This window comes from Aegilops tauschii, chromosome 7, assembly GCF_002575655.3.
Source record: "Aegilops tauschii subsp. strangulata cultivar AL8/78 chromosome 7, Aet v6.0, whole genome shotgun sequence".
Lineage (NCBI taxonomy): Eukaryota > Viridiplantae > Streptophyta > Magnoliopsida > Poales > Poaceae > Aegilops > Aegilops tauschii.
In genome coordinates this window covers 420,405,931-420,418,495 of record NC_053041.3, presented here as the reverse complement: position 1 = coordinate 420,418,495, position 12,565 = coordinate 420,405,931, and the positions used below count along the sequence as shown (strand labels likewise).

At 45.3% G+C, this 12,565-nt stretch overlaps 1 protein-coding gene and 1 long non-coding RNA gene across 11 annotated transcripts; one reads left to right on the top strand and one right to left on the bottom strand.

Moving 5' to 3' along the window:
* Positions 1-5,374: 5,374 nt before the first annotated feature.
* On the top strand, positions 5,375-8,718 carry LOC109742847 (glycine-rich RNA-binding protein RZ1A). Of its 10 annotated transcripts, none has more exons than XR_012189101.1 (6): positions 5,375-5,514; positions 6,238-6,354; positions 6,942-7,549; positions 7,730-7,949; positions 8,071-8,533; positions 8,582-8,718. XR_012189101.1 is itself a non-coding variant. In XM_045230584.2 (4 exons), exons 2-3 carry the CDS (start codon positions 6,244-6,246, stop codon positions 7,521-7,523), a joined length of 693 nt encoding a protein of 230 aa, XP_045086519.1. In that variant the 5' UTR covers positions 5,375-5,514; positions 6,238-6,243; the 3' UTR covers positions 7,524-7,549; positions 7,730-8,718. The 10 variants fall into 10 exon arrangements, 2 of the variants coding, with proteins under 2 accessions (XP_045086519.1, XP_020157533.1); XR_012189098.1 differs by having other exon boundaries at positions 7,730-8,005; XR_012189100.1 differs by having other exon boundaries at positions 7,668-7,949.
* LOC141027020 (uncharacterized) lies at positions 8,370-8,800 on the bottom strand. Its single transcript, XR_012189102.1, has 2 exons — positions 8,587-8,800; positions 8,370-8,538 (listed from the first exon to the last, which is right to left on the bottom strand). It is a non-coding gene; the product is annotated as an uncharacterized lncRNA (long non-coding RNA).
* Between the last annotated feature and the right edge of the window lie 3,765 nt (positions 8,801-12,565).

Here is a 12,565-nt window from a genome sequence, read left to right as displayed (position 1 = left end):
ATGTCAAGCCAAACCTGGTTGCTGTTAAGTGTACTTGTTAACTCCTAATCATATGCATGTATGCAACCAAACGCCGGGTGAAAATTGCATCATGATGACAAGACCCCATACGCAGGCAACCAAACTACTTGACAATGTCAGGTTTTTTTCCCTCGAAAAAAAGACAATGTCGTTTTTCCCCTTGTTTTTCGTAATCAGGCCCTGCTCAGCCCGACTCGTTTTCCTCCTCTCAGCCAAGCCCTATAGAGAAGGCAACCAAACAGGGAGCTCCTACTCCGTGCCTTCAACGCCATCTAACCAATCTGGCGCTCGCTGCAGCGCCCTGCTGGGCCGGCCCACGAATGCGTAACGCCAACGGACAAAAAAAATATCCTAAAAAGAGTTCTTCCAACAAGGATTCAAACTCACGCCATTTCTTTACAAACCTGCTCGACTAACCAATAGGGCTACCTGCTACTAGTAATCAGTAGTCCCTCGACATTAAGTAAGGACAATACTAGTTGCGCGGTTCCAAAAAACAAAAGTTCACAGATTAAAAAAAAGTTCGCGTATTTTTTTCAACAAAGGCTCCTGTATTCAAAAAAGTTCACAGATATTGATAAAAAGTTCACGAAATCTAAAAAAAGATTAGTAATTTAAGAAAAGTTTGTGAGTTTGAAAAAAGTTCAAGAAAATTTAATAAAGTTCACTAATTTGAGAACAAATAATCATTCTTTTTAAAAGTTCATCATCTCTACTATTAAAGGAGAATAGAACGTCGTGATGGTTCAACCTCTTCGTTTCGCTCCCCGCCTCGTGCTCTCCTCCCACCGATTTTTTTAGCGTAAGTCAAGTTCCCGTAAAAAGACCATTCGGTTAAGCAAAGCCAAAGCACACGTACTCCCCCTCTGGAGAAAAACCAGCCGGTTGAAACCCACCACGCACGTCCACACGCACATCTCGCCTCTCTGTACAGCTTACCGCCTCACGCACCCACGTCTCCCCCTCCCTCTCCAATGCGTGTGGCGCTCGACGCTCCTGAGCCGCGCTTCCGCCGTTACCCTTGCCTGTGCCACCACCTCAAGCTTCCGCCACCGTGCAACACCATCGATTTCCTCCGCTACGACGTCTTCTCGAGCGATTCTGGACACCGCGTCCTACCCTGCACCAACACCTCAAGCTTCCGCCGCCACACGGCGCCATCGATCTCCTCCGTTGCGACGTCTTCTCGGACAATTCTTGGCACCCGTGGACATCACGAACATGGGGACATCGACCCGTGGTCAATTCCCCTAGTCGTCTGCCACCATGGCCAGAGAGGAGCACCGTGGATGTACTTTGTCTCCCATGTGCCGGGGCGCGCAGCTGTACTTCCTCTCATGGATGAGCGCGGAGGGGTTGCGGCATATAGCCTCCAGCAACAACGATGACGGCGGCAACGACACCATCCTCACCGGACGATTACATGTGGCGCAGCGGCGGTGTCCTCTAGCCTCCCCCACTTTCTTTGTCAACACCAACAACAAGGTGGAAGCTTCCCAAGGCGGCCATGGCGGCTTGCCCACGCCACCAGGCGACGTACCAAGATGGCATCATTCACTCAGTTTTGCCCTGCAGTTCCATGCATTGATTCATATCTTGGATTCTGCATGCAACCTGTTTGCCGATATGCCAGTGTGATATCGTTGAGCTCCTAATCGATTTTCTCCGTGCATGTAGCTCTTAGATGGGCTGGTGTCTCTTCTTGGCATTAATCCTCTACCAACCTCCAACTTTGTCAGGCAAGGAAGCTACTGCTGCAAGATCAATTCTTCCATCAGTTGCGATGCGGAGAAGTCATCAAGGTTCGCTTGCAGAGCTATCTGATCATACTTACTTGTATTTTTTAACTCATCACAACTGATGCTTCTCTGTTACCATCGGTATCCTGGCTAGGATCAGGGACTCAGGGTCTACAATACCATCACAGTTGCCATCAGTATCAGTGCTGAGACCTCAATCAAGAGATAATGAGATTAAAGAAGCTTCATCATTCCAACAGGGTCTGCGCACATTTACAAAAACAAAGTGATGTAAATGATTGGTAATTTTTTAAGAAAATAAGAACAATGTCTTGCGAAATGTGAGTGATCTTACTGATCCAATAACTGATCTTGCAAAATTATAGTAGACAAGAAATGATACTATTTTTGGTTTTCGACTTTAGGGAAGCCGAATATTTCTGCACAACAGGGCACGGATATGCAGTGGAATTATTACACCTTTCTTTCCTCAGGTTTAGCATTTAATCAAAAATCATATTTTAAATTAGAGCATGCGATTCTATTGTATCATTCATAGTTTAGTGAAGCAATCTCTTAATGTTCAAAATAACAAACAATTCTAAGATAGTTATTAATTTGGTTTAGATTGCATTTTCAAAGAAGTATGAAAATTTTGGGTAGAATTACACATGTGGTATACCATATAACAGGCAAAGCATTACACATGCTCTAATGGGCTAATATATTTTGTTGGACTTAAATATGCCATATTATTGATACTCTGGTTTCGAGGGCAACTAAGTGGACCTAAACACTGACTCTGCTTTCGTACTAATATAGTACTATGAGTCACTTCTGCTAGGAGTTAATAATGGGGATAATGAAAAGCAAGTTTTTTCTGCTACAAGATACACAACAAAAGTTACAGGCAAATCTTGATAATGCATTGTGTCTCTCTTTGATAGGGTAGTGTGTGTTGTTGTCAGCCTGATCTTTATGCTGGTAGTCTTTTGTGGGTGCATCTATGCTGGGTTTGTCTGTTTGGTTGGTTTTATGCTGCCAAATTCTTTCAATTTTTGTTTTTAGTTTATCTTTTTTGCTACACTTGGAGAGGACAAAAAAATTAATCTGGGTAAACTTGGTATGGTTGTTTTGTTTTTCTATGAGGAATGGAACGGGGGAGGGGGGCTGCTCCTGTTGATCAAAAAAATAAGTCCACGGAAGAGAAACATTTTCTTGGTGCTGGGTGTACTCGATTATTTGTTTAAGGTGGGTCTAAATGTCCGGGTTTAAAATTAATGATATGGTAACATGCTTACACATAATTTATTTATTTCATATTAATGCCATCGTAGAAATCGGTAGAAAGAATTACCGAAAAAAGCTTTCGCCCCACTTTATATATAAAGCACCGAACCACAAGAAAGAATTAGGAGTACAAGAAAGGTATTTTATTCATTAGTCGTCGAATTATTGCAAGAACAATGGATGAATGAAATTATTTTACTACACAGTTCAGTGTTCATTCCTTCTAGATTAGGGCTTAGCACGGTGGAAGAGTATTTTCACTACCTGCGAGACAACTAATTATTTTCTTGTGCTTGATGATAGCATTGATGAGCGGATCCCACGGCGTGGCTCAGACGATGACCTTAGTACTACAGTCTACAGAAGGTTCCTCCCTACTCTGAACCTTCGTTGTATTGGTTAACATTAACTTTAGTTTCAATTTGGTTGAGTTGTTTGTTTCAATTTGGCAATATCATGATGAAAAACAATTTAACAATAATGTGTGATACATTGTATTTTTTATGCACTGTTTGATCACTGGATTTGAAAAAACATCTATCTAATTATATGGCATTTGTAGAACGGAACACCTCTTTGAAATGCTCTGCAAATGAAAACATACATGAATATGTTGATCCTCATCTTTTTCTGTCTCAGTGGATGAAAGTACTATGCACAGCTAGAGGAAGACACCACCATTGCTCTCCATGTGTGGCTGCCAAATGCGAGGGACAAAACACCTCTTTGAAATGCTCTGCAAATGGAAACATACATGAATATGTTCATCCGCATCTTTTTGTGTCTCAATGGATAAAAATACTATGCAGAGCTACAGGAAGACAACGCCGTTGCTCTTCGTGTGTGGCTGCCGAATGCGAGGTTACAGTTGCTGCATGGTCCCAATTCTTCATTTTCATCCATCGGCTCTGCTGTTGGGAACCTTGGTCAAGACAAAATTGTGAAGCCATGCATGGAAGTGGCAGGAAGGCATAGTCCAAATGTCACAACAGAAAGGAAGTGACAGTGTGTACTGGTAATAAAAAGGGAAGGGAGCCACCCCCTGTGTTTGTGACAGCATAGAATGAATAGTTTGTCTATATATTTGTGTTCTGTACAAATGAAAGGTTTGGGATTGGAATAAGTGAGTCACTAGGGTGCATGCTGATAGTAAGAGAGGTAGGACTTAAATACAATATATAAAAATTCAGATTATGCGTTTATTTCTCTTTTCATGAAAATGATTATAGTCCGTGGCAGCACGGGCAGTCAACTAGTATTGAAAAAAGTTCAATGGTTTTGAAAAAAAACATCGAATTTTTAAAAAAGTTCATTGATTTTTGAAAAAGTTCATCGAATTTGCAAAAAAAGTTCATTGAATTTGAAAAAATTCATCGAATTAGAAAAAATTTCATCAAGTTTAAAAACAAATCATGAATTTTGAAAAAAGTTCATCGACTTGGAAAAAAATCCATTGATTTTGAAAAAAAATCATCAATTTAGAAAAAGAAAGGAATAAAAACCGTTGCGAATGAAAAAGAAAAAAAAAATAGAAATAGAAAAAGGAAATAGATGTGGGTGGTTCGTGCAACATACGATCGACAAGGACGTCTCTCGTTCGATTCTTACCGAACACACGTTCGCAGTTCCTTCTATTTTTAACAACAGAAAGAAATGATGGGCCGAGCCCAACAAACAGCACAAACGGGCGCTTAAGCGCCAAATAGAATCCGCCAACCAAACACGTCCCTAGCCACAGTTCTTTTGCAAGATTCTCTCATAATTTGACCCCTCCCCGGCTTCTCACAGAATTTTTGAGCCCCATTTATTTTCTAATCGTATCTAGTTATGATCTAATTAGTTAGGATTGTAAAACAAATGCAGGTCAAAGATTTCGAGAGAAGTTGAATTTTTGAGCCGCATTTATTTTGCAATCCTATCTAGTTAGGGTCTAATTAGTTATTAGCATTGTAAAATAAATGCAGGTCAAAAATTCTGAGAGAAGTTGGGGAGGGGTCAGATTCTGCGAGAATCTTACAAAAGAACTGAGGACGGGGCGTCGACCCGTTGCCTGGGTAGGTGAGGTTGTTACCAGTCCACCCGAGTTCGAGTCCCGGCACGGACGCGCGGTGCTCACGGAGTTTCTCCTATAAAGAAAAGTCAACGAGGGTTAGCCCTTGGGTTGGTCTCATTTTTTTCTTCTTACAAAAGAACTGGGCCCACTTGCCGAGGAATCTCAGCCGTATTGGGCCGTCTTTGGGCTTGATTCTAAAAGGGCAAAGGGCGCACGATCAATAAGAACCGTTGATCTATGATCAGACGGTCTTTTTCTCAGATCGGCTGGACTCTGCAGTATATATTGACCCCCCACCCTTGGCTTCCAAGCCTTATCTCCTCGTCTCGCAAAAGCAGAGACAGAAGAGAGATCGATTCCGACTAAAACCTCTCGCCGCCGACGACCAAGCTCGGAGACCTATTGACCTAGGTATACGACGTTCCTCCTCCTCGCTACGCCAATCTCTTCGTCTAGCTGTCCTCGTATCGATATTCTTTCTAGGTTTAGATCTTCGCTTTTTCCCCGCGGCAGATCCATGTGCTGTTCTTCTTCTCAGATGCGTATTATGAAATTCGATCGCCGTTTGTTACAATACGTTTAGATAGCGATGCTCAACTGGTATAAAGAAGGGGCTCTCCTTTTCGTTTCAATTTCACCGGTTAATTTTCACCAGTTTTCGATCTGGATTTCTCGTGGCTTGCCTCTATTCTTTGTTCTGATTAGTCACGGCGGAAGACTTTTTTCTTTCTTTGTAGTTAGTTTGCGGTGGTAGATTGAGTTACAATTTGGGTAAGAAGAATAATCTCCTTCAGACACCAAAAGCAAGAAGACCGACCCAATTCCAGAACAAGATTCTTCTAGGTTGTCTACTAGTACTACGAAGCTAAGTGCTTCTGCTCGTTCTAAATCAGTTGTCAACTTGAGATGTTCAGGCGGATAATGCTTAGGTTGCCTCCCAACTGATGCCTTTTATCGAATATATATTGATCTGCCTTATTTTTTATGACTAATCAATCCGGGGTGCTGGCACTAGGATATCCTTTCGCAAATAACTCACTCACAAACGCTAGTACTTTTTGCTAGGCTGAAGAACCCCTTGTACTTTGTGCCAGGTTGAACCCCCTTATAGCTACTGACAGCTGTGTTTTACAGTTCCTGATGTCGGACGCCGATGATTACCGTTGCTTCGTTGGGAGTCTGTCATGGAACACAACTGATGTGGATCTGAAGGATGCGTTTGGGAAATTTGGTCGAGTTACTGAGACCAAGGTATTTTTTCTTCTTTTCATATGGGCCTGGAATGCTTAGCTTGTGTGGTGGAATATACACATGATTTTCTTAGTCAAGCAAACTTCTTTCATATTATAAGCTTTCCCTCACCAATAATTACAATTTTGCCACTAAACACTTATGATGCTGAGATATTTTAACAACTGGAATAATTTCTTGGTTAATCTATATCATTCATTCTGTCCATTTGGTGAATCTCTCCATGAATTTTACGCTTAGCTATGATACTGCACCAGGTTTTGGATGATTCCTTGGTATGGTAGTTGGTAAAGTACATTGTAGCATATGTGCATATCTTATGGTGGTGTAGTACAATCAGGATCTATTTGATACGTGAATAAGGAATCTGTAAACATTGCCAAAGGAAATAATAGAGAATGGCGATGCTAGACACTGGCATTTCATGCTACTGATTTGTATCCTACATCAACAGTTGTTGTCTTAGCCATTTCTAACTTTTGCAAGTCGGTGGTATATGTGGTTTGATACACCACTTATGTTTTCTCTGGCTTGTTAACACTTGTTGTCTGCCATGCTTTATATGCTGCATGTCTATCAATGTGCAGGTGGTTCTTGACAAGTTCTCTGGCCGGTCACGTGGCTTTGGATTTGTGACTTTTGATGACAAGAAGGCCATGGAAGAAGCTGTTGAGGCTATGAATGGAATTGATTTGGATGGAAGGAATATTACTGTTGAAAGAGCACAACCTCAAGGTTCAGGCAGGGACCGTGATGGAGATCGAGACTATCGTGGTGGTGGTGACCGCTATGGTGGTGGCCGTGATTTTGGTGGCGGTCGTGGTGGTGGTCGTGGTGGCGGCGGTGATTGCTACAAATGTGGCAAGCCTGGTCATTTTGCAAGGGAGTGCCCTTCTGGTGATGGTGGGGACAGGTATGGTAGCAGGGATGACAGGTATAGTAGCAGGGATGACAGGTATAGTAGCAGGGATGACAGGTATGGTGGCAGGGATGGTGGAAGGGATGACAAGTATGGTGGTAGCAACGGCAGCAGTCGCTATGGGCCTGACCGTGGTGGTGATCGCTATTCTGGAAGTCGTGATGGAGGAAGCCGCAGCAGTGGTGGCGGTGATCGATACAGCCGTGACAGGTCTGGACCGTATGATCGTCGCAGCCGAGATGAATACTGATCTTGATGGTGGAGATTCTGTCTCAGGTATGAAAGGTATTGGATAATACTAGTGGTATGTTTGCTTTATCACATAAGGCAGCAAATGGTTTGCTGTTGTACTCTTTATGAGAAGTTTAATGCTTTTGTTATCCATGCTGACTAGTGCTTGGTTTACCAATGTTCCTACCTGGATTTGGCTTGTAACCGGTTCCTTGGGAGCTTCAGTGGATTGCGTTATTTTGTCTGAGTAATATTTGGGATCCATGTTTCTGCGTTGCTCTGATGGTAAAAGTCCTGTCATGATACTGGCCTTTGGTGCTGTTCTTGTATTGCATCGCTGTGGTTATTGGAATTGTGGTCTTGATGTCAAGGATGTTGAAGAACAACAGCTCTTTATTTAGTCTCGTTGTGGTCTTGAGGAAAGAATCAACGTTCTGTGCTTGGGGTAACCATCCCTCCTTAAAATATTCCATCAGAAACCTGTGACCAACGAAACAAATGGTAAAACCTTTTGTTTCAATTATTCCTTCTCAATAAGCTATGATTCTCACAGTAATTTTTCGCAGGCATTTGGCCTTTGTGTTCCTATTGGTCTGCTTGGCTTAGTGCTAAAATTTTGCTGTTCAACCATGGGTCCGAATGCTTGCTCTAGTACTGTTCTATGGCACTTCCCTCAGTTAGACCAACATAAGATCTTGCTGGCATGGGTCACTTTGCTCATCAACACTTCTTTGGGCTCCTAGTATAACACACTGCTTCCTTGAGAACCTGGAAAGAGTTGCTTGCTTCACTGGGATGGGCTCTCTCTTACCTTCATTCCTGCTGCAACCCAAGTCCGAGGGCCCTTAAGAAAGTCCCATGTGAAGGTTGCTTTATTTCTGTGTTTCTCAAAGGGGGAACTATTTTGTTTCTCAGCGAAGGTCGCCTACACTTGCTTCTGGTTAACTTAAGGTGTAGATGAAAATAGTTATTTGTAGGGTTCGGTGTCTTTCTTTTTGACAGTAGTGAGCTCCAATTGTTTTAAGAAAGGCAGCCTGATTCATATTGTGCCAATAATTTTGGATTGTTTTAAGAAAGGCAGCCTGATTCATATTGTGCCAATAATTTTGGCAGCCCGAGCTCCAACGATTTTGTTGTTGCTGTGTTTGCCATTTGTAATTTTGTACAATGCTTAATTCACCAGCTGTTGTCAAATGGATATGCTTGGTTCCAAATTATTGGAAGTTTGAGCTTTGTTGTAGGTCAAACTTCTATATTTTGTCCATGTTTAACTTTGAAAAGATTGGGCTTCGGCAAATCTATAACTTTAAATATTTTGAAACGAAGGGAGTAAATTAGCGTGGGAACTGTTGTGAAGTTTGTCTTTTGTGGCATGTTTGATTTGAAATGGTGGAATGAAATACAAAATGTATCTGAAAGCCACAGTTTTGAAATGCCTGTGTGTACCACAGCTTATGAAAGCTACCATTATTTGCTTTATTGTCAAACACCATGGGTAGTCCCGTTTTATATTTTACCTCAAGAAAAATATCCAGACCAAAGTTGCATTTGGTCATGGGTGTAGCGCTTATATTGGTTGTTAGCTCTTGCCTGTGAGCTCAGAGCATAGATTTTGGGAAAACATTAGAAGCAGTGCTTGTTTAGATTTTGTGGATATGAACTTTCTCGCCGGAGATGCCAATGCTTCAACAAAGTCGTCTCCAAGAAGAGAACTAAAAGGCGGCTGCTACAAATCAGCGGGATGATTCTCTAGAAAAATCACCCGCCTAAATAGCCGTCTGATCTGGCACTGATGGCCGTTCAATCTCAACAAGGCAGCTCGTGTCTTCTCTCAAGACAGTGATGTCCTCCGCTGCGGCAAGGAGGCCCTGCTGCTGTTGCATGTACGCTCGCCGAGACACGAGCCGGAGCATTTCCCTGAACTCCCTGCTGCTGTTGCATGTACGCTCGCCGAGAGAGCCGGAGCATCTCCCTGAACTCCGGCAAACGCCGCTGACGTGATCTCATTCAGTTCAACACCCACGTGTCTCCTCTCAAGACAGTGATGTCCTCCGCTGCGGCAAGGAGGCCCTGCTGCTGTTGCATGTACGCTCGCCGAGACACGAGCCGGAGCATCTCCCTGAGCTCCGGCAAATGCCGCTGACGTGCTGCGTTGAAACACCACCAGTGCTACGGGTGGACGGAGCCGCCGGTGGCTGCTGCATCACAGCATCGGGAGCCACCGGGGGCTGCTCCATGGCAACACCGAGTGCGACACCTCCGGCGAAGCTTCCTTGCAGTTTCGACGAAGGCTTCATTGCAGCCCCGGCGGAGTCCGTTCCATCCTCATGGCAGCTTCAACGACCCGGCGGTGCTCCAATGCAGCCCGAGCGACGCTGCATCGCAGCCTCGATGGCCCCGTCGGCGCTGCATAGAAACACCGGCCACCCCGGCGACGCTGCATCGTAGCCTCGGCGGCGCTGCATAGAAACACCGCCACCCCGGCGATGCGGCATAGCAACACCGGCAAGGCGGCGACCCCCGCGATGTTGCACCGCAGCACCGGTGGCCCCGACGACTCAGCACTGACGAGCCCCTCGCTGCAGCAACCGCAGCCCGCTTGAAGCACAGGCAGCACATCGTTGCAGATCGGCGGCACACAGCTTTTCCCCGCCTGCGGCAACATCGTCCGTCGTGCTTTGGCTTGCAGTTGATGCTTGCGGCGGGTGTGCACGAGCCCCCCATGGTTGGAAGCAACGATGGCGAGCTATTGGATCGAGGCCCTCTCTTTCCTGTCAAGCCTGTGAAAAATGAGAGAGGGGGGATGGGGAACGAACGAAGAAGACGAGAAAGGGAGGGGATAAGGCTGGGATGGAGAGCGGTGAGTGGGCCCCGCATGCTACGCGTGTAGTGGGAGAGGTGACGCACGCGCGTGAGACAAGCGCCACACGACCTGCTTCGGTCACACGGCTGGCAGCGCGGTTTACGCGAGCCAAACATCAGTCGGTTTAAAACAAACGTTTTCCTTAAAAAATTGGCGCACCAGCACCAATGTTGCCATACACCCATCAAAGATCTTTAGGCTTCAGAGCATCTCCAACAGCCGCGCCAAACTAGCGTCGCGCCGCAAAATTGCCCGTTTTAGCGCGCGCGCAACCTGTATAGTTGCTCCAGCGGGCGCGCAAAAACAGCGCGCGTGGCATATGTAGTTCAGCGCGCGGGCCGAAACTCAATCGCGCGCCGCTTATTTGCTGCGCCCGCTCCCGCGCGCTGGACTCTCGCGTGCTCGCTCGTAACTCCCATCCCCCATCCAGCCGCGTCGCCGACCGCGCCACCCGGCGACTGTTCCGGCGCTTCCCCGGACTATCCCCGCCCCGCGAAGGCTTCTCCGCCCCCCTCTAGTCCCGCCGCCCCTCGCGCGCGTCCGTCTCCGACGAACAGCGCCCGAGCGCTCGCTGCCGCTCGGCGCCCGCAAGGTGTTCGACAAAACGCCTAGAAGGTATGTATTGCTCAAAAGCCATGAATTTGATGCATGTTGATTGTAGTTTTTATAGCATAGTATTAAACATTGTAGATGAGTTCGTCGTATGATTCTTCCGAAGAAGAATTTGATATGGAAGAGGAGGAGGATCTTGCAATGATCCTAGCTATGCATATCAATAAAAAACCGAAGCACGGTGGTTCGGTTATGGGTCGGCAGTAAATTTGGAGGGATAGGATCGATGCCCACAACAGATTGATCAGGCATTATTTTGCGGAGAATCCCACATACCCCGAGTCGTATTTTCGTCGCCGGTTTAGGATGAGCACCGAGTTGTTCAGGTGCATTGCAGAGAAACTAGCGAGCCATGACCTTTTTTCAGCAAAGGAGGAATGCCACTGGAGAGCTCGGGCATAGCACCTTTCAAAAGGTGACAGCCGCTTTGCGTATGTTGGCATACGGTATATCGGCTGATCTAGTTGATAATCACTTGGCTATGGGTGAGAGCCAAGCCATCATGTGTGTCAAGCGCTTCGCAGTCGGAATTGTGCAAGTGTTTGGCGAGGAGTATTTGAGATCTCCCAATGCTGAAGACGCCGCAAGGCTATCGGCGATGAACAAAGCTCGCGGCTTTCCTGGCATGCTTGGCTCAATAGATTGCATGCATTGAAGTTGGAAGAATTGTCCAAAGGCATGGCATGGGCAATTCCACGGCCAAAAAAAGGGTTCCACTATAATCCTTGAAGCGGTGGCCGATCAAGAGACTTGGATTTGGCATGCATTCTTTGGAATGCCTGGATTTTTGAATGACATCAATGTTGTCAACCAATCACCACTGGTGAATAAGATTGCAAATGGTGAGTTGCCACCGGTGCAGTTTGTAGCAAATGGCCGTACATACAACTATGGCTATTATCTAGCGGATGGCATCTATTCAAAGTGGCAAACCTTTGTGAAGCCGTTGAAAAAGCGGGAAGGTAAGAAAATCTTGATTTCCACAATGCTCAGGCGGCGGCTAGAAAAGATGTGGAGAGCTTTTGGGATTTTGCAAGCCCAATTTGCTATTGTGAGAGGACCGGTTAGATTTTGGGATTAAAAAATGCTTTGGTACATCATGCACGCTTGTGTGATCATGCACAACATGATCATCGAGAATGAGCGTGGCCAAGATTTAGACTACTCACAGTATGAGCTCTTGGGACATCCCGTGCGATGCGACGGAGGGCTGAAAGGGTGGCCCGTTTTGTTGCCTCCTATCATGTCATTCGGCGTCCCGCAGCGCACAATGATCTCCAGAAGGATCTCATTGAGGAGTGGTGGACATGGCATGGACGACAAAGAGCATGATTTCTGCGTTCGACATTGTATTGTTCATGAACTATTTGTTGTGTTTATTGCATTATTTGTTATACTGAACGATAAACTATTTGTTTGGGTTGTAATAACGAAATTGACTATTTATTGTTGGTTTATTTTTGTTTAGTTTGATCATTTTTGCTTCTATTTGAGATGTATATGTTGTTTGTGCGAGTCGCGCGCGCTGCATTTTAGCGCGGCTGTTGGAGCCAGCGCTGGCGGCCGCGCAAAACCAGGCGAACGGC